Here is a 9,693-nt window from a genome sequence, read left to right as displayed (position 1 = left end):
ATTGAAAAATATACCTCAATATTGCTGAGAATCAAAGAATTACAAATTATGACAACTTAGATGCCATCACCATACATAAAATTATAAACTAATACATTGCAGAAGCATTCAATGTTGGTCAAGTCGTGAAAAACAAGCCCACCCATTCCTGGTTTTTGGAATTGTAAACTTTTGGAATCTTGTTGGAGAATGATTTGGTAGTCTGTAGTAAAGGGCGCATGGATGACCATACCCTTTGACTCATAATATCCTTGCTAGCATTATTCCATGAGAAAGTATTGAAAAGCAAAGCTAAAGGATCCATCAGTTTAAAGATTTACCTAGTAGCCTTCTAATGGTAATCTATAAAGTTCAACTCATATGTAATTGATTAAATTTGGCCCAAATCCAAGAATGATTTACATATTCAAGATGTTCAGACTCTCCACATGGGATTCCATTCTCACTCTTTTTCCTCTTTTCTTTCTCCCACTTTCTGGCCATTCTTCCCCAGTGGGACCTGGTTTGTGGACAGAAGGCACTGCAATCAATTCCTCAGACAATGTACTTAGCAGGACAGCTGTTAGGAAGCCTAGTTTTTGGGATGCTCTCTGACAGGTAAGTCTACAGCACTCAGGTGGAGGTAGGTCTTCGATAGATATACAAAGGTACTTGAAATGTCATGGTACAAATGTGTATAAGCTTCTAAATTTAGGATGTTCCAATCAAAGATAATGGACTTCTCTACTAGCAGTAATGCAATGATCCAGGACATTCCAGAGGAACTTATGAGAAAGAATGCTATCCACATTCAGAGAAAGAACTGTGGGAGCGGAAACACAGAAGAAAAACATATCACATGGGTCGATGGGGATATAATTGGGGATTTGGACTTTAAATGATCACTCTAATGCGAATATCAACAATATGGAAATAGGTCTTGATCAATGACACAAGTAAAATCCAGTGGAATTGCATGTTGGCTACAGGGTGGTGGTGGAGGAGGGGAGGGAAAGAACATGAAACATGTAACCATGGAAAAATATTCTAAATGAATTAATAAATAAAAATGTTCAAAATCGGGATGCTCCAAGCCAAACTTATGAACAAGACCAAAGTTGACAGAAATCTTTAAGTCTTCTTTCTGCCCCTTCTCGAGGAAACCTCAGGGTATTCCCTAAATGCTCATGGGTCCTTTTAGGGATCACTCTGACTCTGTTTCCTTCTCAATTTATGTGTGTGGGAACTCAGCATCGTGCCCATCAGTTGTTAGAATGGCTGAGCAAGTTGAGGTGTACGGTTGTGGGGGAATACTGTGCGGTAAGAAATGGGGAGCAGCATGGTTTCAGAAAAACGGGTGCAAAGCGAAGTGAGCAGAGCCAGGATTACAGCAAAATTATCCCGAACCACAGACTTATGGGTCATCCCAAAATCCATTCCACAAGTAATAAATGAAGTTAATTCTTTTTTCAAGGATACTTGAGCTCAGACTCATTTGAGTAAACAACATTGTCATTCCTTGGGAAGTTGTTCAAGTGCTCTAACAGGTGCCAATAGCCTTCAAAGCATGAACCCCCCCCTCCCCCGTCCCCTTTGTTAATAAGCATTAGTTCCAAAGCAGAGGAGTGCTAAGGGCTAGGCAATGGGGGTTAAGTGCCTAGGACACAGTGCTAAGAAGGATCTGAGGCCAGATTTGAATACAGGATCTCCCATGTCCACTCTATCCTCTCTATCCACTGAGCTAACTAGTTGTTCCCCTGAAAACATTGTTAAAACTTCTATAGGAATTCCTTGAGAGCATTTCATGGTCCAATGAGAAGAGCCGTGGATTTAGAGACGTGGGTTCAGATTTCGTTTCGTGTCACTTTCTACCTGTCTGATGTGGAGAAATTGAATAGAATTTGTATGCTGTAAGTTTGGGAGAAAACATCTGCTCCCCCCAAAAAGTAATTAGAGTTTAAGGAAAGGGAGCTACCGAATAGTGTAGTGTAAATAGAAAGATTCCTGATCTATATTTTATTCAAAAACAGAATGAAGAAGCTGGGATGTGAGAGATGTTTTGAAGGGGGTTTCCCCTACATTGGAGACTTCTTGTCCCATCTAGATAGCTGATAGAATGAACAAAAGACCTCCAGTCTTCACCAAGGATGGTCTGATGGGATTCATTACAAAGAAATATCTGTGCCAAAGCAAGTCTGATCTTTGCCAACTTCTGAGACCACATTAACGAGTTACAAACCCAAAGTTAAGACACTCTCAGCCCCCAACCCAATCCCCTAGGCATTCTAGTGTCCAAATGAGGAAAGGGAAGGCTTCTTTGGTGCTCGGTAATGTTGTGCCCACTTTACTCTAATGGAGACGTGAGAATATAAAAACAGATCTAAGAGAATCCCGAAGGACTCCTGATCATCGAAAATACTATCCGCCTTGAAAGAAAGAACTGATGGAGTCTGAATAGAGATTGAAACATTATTTGAAACATTTTTTTTTCACTTTTTAAAGTTTTTGAATTTTGGGAGAAGTCTTTATTTTCTTTCACAACATGATGTAGAAATCTGTATTGTATGGCTGCATCCTACATCAAATTGCTTGCCTTCTCAATGGGAGGGAAGAGTGGGTAGGTAGGGAGGGACAGAATCTGAAATCCAGCGTTTAACAAACAAATGTTGGGGGGCAACTGGGTGGCTCAGTGGATTTAGAGCCAGGCCTAGAGATGGGAGGTCCTGGGTTCAAATCTGGCCTCAGACACTTTCCAGCTGTGTGACCCTGGGCAAGTCACTTGACCCCCATTGCCTAGCCCTTACCACTCTTCTGCCTTAGAGCCAAAAAGGGTTTATTAAGAAAATGTTGAACTTCTTCATACTGTGGTAGAGATATGAGAGAGAGAAATTTTTGCAGGACTGGAGATCTGGCTCTGGGATGCAAAACCCAGGATTAATGTCCCCTGGTTGTTGGCAGGTAGAGCTGGGGGAGGGGGCTTTTGTGTCTCTGTGTCAGGGACTGAAGTCACATTTTCCCTGCAGGCTTTGGCTGACCACACTGTGAGAGGAGAAACTTGGCTTTTGGACTTTGTCTTTCTGGCTCTGGGCAGTTGGAGCTGGGGGAGGGGGCTTTTGTGTCTCTGTGTCTGGGACTGGAAGTTATACTTTTCCCTAGAGGCTTTTGGCTGGCCATACTAAGAAGAGAAACTGGGCTTTTGAACTTAGTCTCTGGCTTTCTGGTCCTGAACAGTTGGAGTTGACCAGGGGGAATTTTGGTCTCTGGGTCTCTGACTGGGGGACATACAATTGTTCTCTGGAGATTGAAGTTGGCTGAGAGACTTTTGTGAAGCTGACTTGGCTTTTGGACTCTGGTGGGGCTGACTTGGTTACTTGAAGTTCTCTGACTTTGGACAGTTGAAATTGACAAGAAGGGGAAATCTAACTGAAGAAGAAGAAAGATCTTGAAAAGCCATTGCCCTCCATCTCCCTATCTCAGAGTCACAGTTTGTGACTGGACTATTTTCTCAATTGTACCTCACTTAGACTAGGGACTTCCTCATCCCCTTTACCTCAGTTTCCCATCCTGTTATGCCAATAAACCCCTTACCTGAAAAAGAAACTTGGAATATTTGATAATTCACTCAGGGGGGAGGGAAAATTGGGAGGAGAAGGGTGGCAGGAGGAAGAGGGTTGGAGGAGGGAGTGAAGGAGGAAGGAGATCAGGAAATAGATCAGCCATAGTGGGGATCAATAGGCAGATCCCCCAGAGCAGTCCCTTGTGTATCAGCATCCCTGTGTGTGGCATCCCCCAGCAGCATTTCTCTGTCGTCCATTACAAATAAGCAGCCTCAGCTTCCCTCAGCAGTTTAGGTCCCTGTAGCAGCCTCTCCAGCCACAGCCATTGTGAAGAAACTGGTTCCCCTCACTTTACCTTCACTATCTCAACAGTAATAAGTTTCACTCAGCTTACATCTTTATTACAATACGGAAATGAAAAAAATGAAATACCTCAAAAACAAAAAATAAAAGTTGAACAAATTTTAAGCTATAAAAATACATTTGGGTTTACTTTGTGAGTTGTTTGCCTTAGCTGCTGGCAATTGAGTTGACTTAAATAGAAATGAATAAAGCCAAGGATCATATCAAAACATTGATATGTAAAATCTTCCCCCTTGAATTCATATTGTCTCACCTCCATTGACACACAGCTTACAGAGAAAGCACTGATTGGCAACAAGTGGTAACAAGAGCTTTGCATATTCATTTTTCCTAAAGCATTTGCATTTTGACAGGGGCCAGTGGACTGAATCTCAGATGGCTGCTGTTTAGAGCTCAGCAGTGGAGCAGTACCTTTTGGGATAAGGGTTGTGCTGGAGAGCTTAGAGGAACTGACCAGCTGTGTCTCCAGAGCAGCTCCTGTGAGGTGTTCTGGGCTCCTGGTGGGTGGTGATTAGGGACAGTGAAGAGGCATCCTCAGTATTGAGGTTTTCTCTACCAGAGAGGAATGGCTTTATGCAAATGGGTAAGTCAGAGCACATGTGCCAGACAATTGCTAGAGAGGAGAGAATGACATGGAGGCAGGCAAGTACCAACATTTTGTATGTGATACTATTGTGTTACTTTGTGCTTAGGTTTGGAAGGAGGAAGATACTGATGTGTACCTCTCTGATGATCATCATTACCAGTACCTGTGTGGCCTTTGTGCCCACCTTCACTGCTTTTGTCATCCTTCGATTCTTCATTGGTTCTGTATTAATGGGTGCCAACATGGCCAAAAACTGCCTGAGTAAGTACGGTGGAGGAAGGGAAATCCTTGTGGTTACACTCTGGGGAGGAATACAGAAAGATGGAGATGTTCTGTGCCAAGCAGGGGGTGGGCAAGTTAGGAAAAGTGCATTTGAAATGTAATAGAGGCATCACACGAGTAAACATCTTAACAGTGGACAGATGTCTTTATAGTGAATAGAGTTGTCCTTGAGGGCAGGAGGGGTGGGGCCACATCCTTCCTCTTACACTTAATAGTATTGTGATCCTGGGCAGGTCCTAGAACCTTGAAGTGGTCTGGGCAACTCTCTAGAACTGTAGGAAGGAGAGAAGGAACCAACCTGCATTGACAGAGGGAGTTTTCCCAGCTTGGTATTGGGTAAACCAAGGAAATCACAGGTTCACTCCCTCTCATTCTCAATCTTCTCCCTTTGCCTCTGCCTCTCTGTTTCCCCTTCCCTTTCAGCCTTTCTCTCCCGTAGCTTTCTTCTTCTTTCTATCCCTCTCATCCCCCCTCATCTTTTTCTCCCATTCTTTCTCCCTTCTCTAATCCCTAACCAGTTCTTTCCCTCTCACTCTTTCCTCTCTGATCCCAAGTTCTTTCAATCCTGCTATTCCACTCTCTCTGCATTACAGGAAGCCTAATTGTTCATCTTCTTTTCCCCTTAAGCTTTAGAGTGGATGCCTATTGAGAGAAGGGTCCTGGCTCATGCTTGTAACACATATGCCTACAGTTTGGGGACGGTTCTCCTGTCTGCATGGGCCTATCTGATTCGAGAATGGCGCTGGCTCCAGTTTTCCACTTCAGTCGCATATGGAATCACTTTTCTTTTCTCCATGTATGTAGACAGGACAACAAACACATTGTTTAATCAGTCGGTCCTGTAGCATTTATTAAGCACCTATTTTGTGGCAGCTGTCAGGGGATATCGACAAATATTTGGAGGACCCAAAGGGTTGAGGAGAATGAGACATGGTGAGAAGGGTGACATAAACACACTTGGGTGTCCAGAGGACCAATGAAGCTGGTAGTAGTCAGGGGTGAGATTCGTTGATCACAGCAATATTTTATAGAGAAAGTAACATAGGCTAAGGGATTCGGTCAGCTTCTCACATACACAATGAATGTAGATAATTTAGCATTCTTTTACAATAGACTTAATTTACCTCATCGCATCTATACAGAGTTTTCTATAGGCTGATAAATCAATATGTCATTATATAATCATTTAACCCAGATCCTCATAGAATGCCTGAATCAGTAGTTCCTTGGAAGAACATGCAGTTTCTACAAAGTACATCAGAGAAGGTTTAGAAACCTTAGGTAAAGGGGGCAGCTGGGTAGCTCACTGGATTGAGAGCCAGGCCTAGAGATGGGAGGTCCTGGGTTCAAATTTGGACTCAGGCACTTCTTAGCTGTGACTCCGGGCAAATCACTTGACTGCTATTGCCTAGCCCTTATCGCTCTTCTGCCTTGGAACCAATTCAAAGTATTGATAAGGTGAGGGTTAAAAGAAAAGAAACCCTAATTAAAGTCATGGGGCTGCATGTCTGCCTCTCGCTAGACTATGGGTTGATTTTATTGGAGTCTCTACTCCCTACTGGGGGCTAATCTTCTCCACGGCTTTGCCAGTCCCTACAGTCAGCCACTGGGCTCAATACTACCAAAGACTCAAATTGGTCAGAGTAAGAGTAAGTTCCTGGGGAATGTGGCATGGAGGAAGGCTGCTTTGCAAAGGTGTCCAAAGCCCTCCACAATTCTTCTGCTCTTCCCTCCTTCTACTATTCAGGTAAGTTTGTTGGCGTCAGGCACCAAGAGGACGAGTCATGCCTCTGGGGCTACGAGAACCCCACCGAAGCTTTTCTTCCAATCTAACTGGATGTGGTCCGTAGCTAAGAATAGAGAAATGCTGTTTACTCTGCTCAAGGTCTGCCCAGAAGACTCCCTCCCAGCACCATCACTTATTGATTCTCCTGAATTGCATTTAGTAATAATAGTCGGCATTTATGTCACCTTAGAAGGCTTTCAAAGGGAGTTTTCTACATTCTGTCTCTTGGTTCTCACAACAATCCCGTGAGGCAGATGCTTTTATGATCCCCATTTTGCAGAGTAGGAAACTGGACCTGAGTGGAGCTGGGAAAGCTGATGTAGATGCGGGTATCCTCAGGGCATGCTGCTTCCCACCTGCAGAGGCTATAGGGAGTCACGGGGTAGTAATCTGGGAGACCCGAAGACCTTGCAGGGCCTACAGCCCAGGATAATCCTTGCAGTCTGACCCTGAGCAACCTCTGTTTTCCTCTAAGCTCAAGGCAGCCACCACCTTGCATGCGACATCTTTTAGGTGCTGCCACCTCTTCATGGCTCCTTTCTCACCCATTACCAAGGACCTTATGCTTCTTTTGCATCTTGTATGTATGTATGTATACGCACATACACAAGTCACTTCCCAGCTTCCTCGGAGCTGGGACCATTTGCAATTTTGTCTCTCATTCCGGTGGACAGCACAGACACCACGAGCATGTAGTGTGTCTTTTAAAATGCTGATTGATTGACTGATTGATTGATTGATGGGAATATCTTGGGTGATAAAAGCTAACTTTCCAGTTCCTTTTGTGGGCCCAAAGTTACTTCTAGTCTTGATGGGACCATATGGGCACACGAGCTTTAGTGCCGTTCAGCCCTTTACAAGAAGGCCACGATGGGGAAGGTTAGTAGATCCATCCATGCCCAAAGGAAGCTCATCCCAGGAATGGAGGTCCTGAGAAGCAAGCAGGAAGGGAATTCCTCCTCTGGACTATCTTTCTGATTCTGGGACTTACCTAGTGTGGGATCATGTGCTGTTGGCGAGGGAAGTGGTCTGGAAGTAATCCCAGTAACCTCCCCATACTGGGTTTAGCTCTGCAATAGACCTCGTGGTAATTATCATGGCACCAGGGAGAAGAGGACCTTGTTACTGTGGGTCCCATCCTCAGAGATTTCCTTTCTCTCCTTGTTCTATCAGGGCCCTCCCAGAATCTGCCCGTTGGCTCATCACTCACAACAAACTCCACATGGCTGTGAAGAGCCTTCAGAAGGTGGCATGGATAAATGGCCAGCAGGAAGAAGGGAGGAAGCTCACTCCAGAAGTATGGCTAAGGGAAATCCTCCCTACATGCACAAGAATATATAGTGTCAGAGGGCATTATTTTTTATTTTATAAAAACCCTCACCTTCCCTCTTAGAGTCAATACTGGGTATTGGTTCCAAGGCAGAAGAGTGGTAAGGGCTAGGCAATGGGGGTCAAGTGACTTGCCCAGGGTCACACAGCTAGGAAGTGTCTGAGGTCAGATTTGAACCTACGACCTCCTGTCTCTGGGCCTGGCTCTCAATCTACTGAGCTACTCAAGTGCCCCTCAAAGGGCTTATTAATTTGGCATGGGATAGGAGTAAAATACACAGCTCCCCGTGAAGGAAAGTTAAAGATGAACCTAGAATGGATACCAGCTGGGAAGAGCAGAGATGTAGAGGGTCAGGAACCTGGAATGAATTTCTTTCTATAGTTAATTGCATTCACAGCTAAGTCAGATTTTGCTGGAGAAAAAAGTTTTTCTTCTGAGAAAGCAAATATATGAGGACATCTAGAGAGAGCTGGTAGGTGATGCAGTGGATGGAGGACTGGACTTGGATTTAGAAGACTAACGTGCATGAGTTTAAAAGAAGCCTCAAGCACTTACTAGCTATGGGACCCTGGGTACAGTGTATTAGTCTCTGTGTACAATGTTCTCCTGGTTCTGCTCCTCTCGCTCTGCATCACTTCCTGGAGGTTGTTCCAGTCTCCATGGAACTCCTCCACTTTATTATTCCTTTTAGCACAATAGTATTCCATCACCAACATATACCACAGTTTGTTCAGCCATTCCCCAATTGATGGGCATCCCCTCGTTTTCCAGTTTTGGGCCACCACAAAGAGCGCAGCTATGAATATTTTTGTACAAGTCTTTGTGTCCATTATCTCTTTGGGGTACAGACCCAGCAGTGCTATGGCTGGGTCAAAGGGTAGATATTCTTTTGTCGCCCTTTGGGCATAGTTCCAAATTGCCCTCCAGAATGGTTGGATCAGTTCACAACTCCACCAGCAATGAATTAATGTCCCTACTTTGCCACATCCCCTCCAGCATTCATTACTTTCCTTTGCTGTTATGTTAGCCAATCTGCTAGGAACCTGCCATTTATTGATAAAATATTATAGGACTGTGATTAATGTTTGTGTCTGATTCCAGGAAAAGGGATAAAAACAAAGAACACAGACTAAACCTGAATAGTGCCAATAGAGCACACGAGAAATATTAAAGTGAGACTCGAGGTTGCGACGCTTAACTTATGTTTAAGTCGTAGGACTTCCTTGTATCTACACTCTTTACGAAATACTCAAACAAGTACAAAGCTTGACTATCATGCTGGCTCCCTATATCCCTGAAAAAAAAAATCAGACGAGGGAATGACATTTCCCCATCAAAATAGAATTCTAATTCTTTTCTTCTTATATTATTGCAACTTCCTGTAGTCTTGGCTACAAATGGCTAAGTGAAATATTACTGCATTCTGTCCTACATACTTGTGGGATAGAAATTACTTTAAACTGGACCTATACAAGGCCTATTTTGAATTTTTCTTATGTTTTTGATTATTTTTCTATTCTTTTGATAATTGACACATACACCCCCATAACTGAACATTGCATTCTGAGCTAAACTTGATATTTTTAATACTTACTTCAGGGGGGATTGTATTTTAATTTAAAATCTAAGAATTTTTTTTTTATTTTTGAATTTTTTTGTTTAAGATTGTATTTTAATTTAAATTCTAAGAATTTTTGAAATTTTGTTTGAGATTGTATTTTTATAAAAATCCAAGAATTTTGAATTTTGTTTAAGATTTTACTGTTATAAAAAATCAAAGATTTTGATTCTATTCGAGAAATGATCTTTA

The 9,693-nt window shown here is 43.1% G+C and overlaps 1 protein-coding gene across 1 annotated transcript; it reads left to right on the top strand.

The window, feature by feature from the left end:
* Positions 1-459: 459 nt before the first annotated feature.
* Positions 460-8,346, top strand: LOC103093485 (solute carrier family 22 member 6-like). The gene is made up of 5 exons (XM_016425413.2): positions 460-597; positions 4,592-4,746; positions 5,395-5,563; positions 7,727-7,850; positions 8,281-8,346. Exons 1-5 carry the CDS (start codon positions 542-544, stop codon positions 8,344-8,346), a joined length of 570 nt encoding a protein of 189 aa, XP_016280899.1. The 5' UTR covers positions 460-541.
* The last annotated feature ends 1,347 nt before the right edge of the window (positions 8,347-9,693 follow it).

The sequence above is a fragment of the Monodelphis domestica genome, chromosome 6 (genome assembly GCF_027887165.1).
Source record: "Monodelphis domestica isolate mMonDom1 chromosome 6, mMonDom1.pri, whole genome shotgun sequence".
NCBI classification, from domain to species: Eukaryota; Metazoa; Chordata; class Mammalia; order Didelphimorphia; family Didelphidae; genus Monodelphis; species Monodelphis domestica.
The sequence above is the reverse complement of the archived record's forward strand: the minus strand, read 5'-3'. Positions and strand labels throughout refer to the sequence as shown.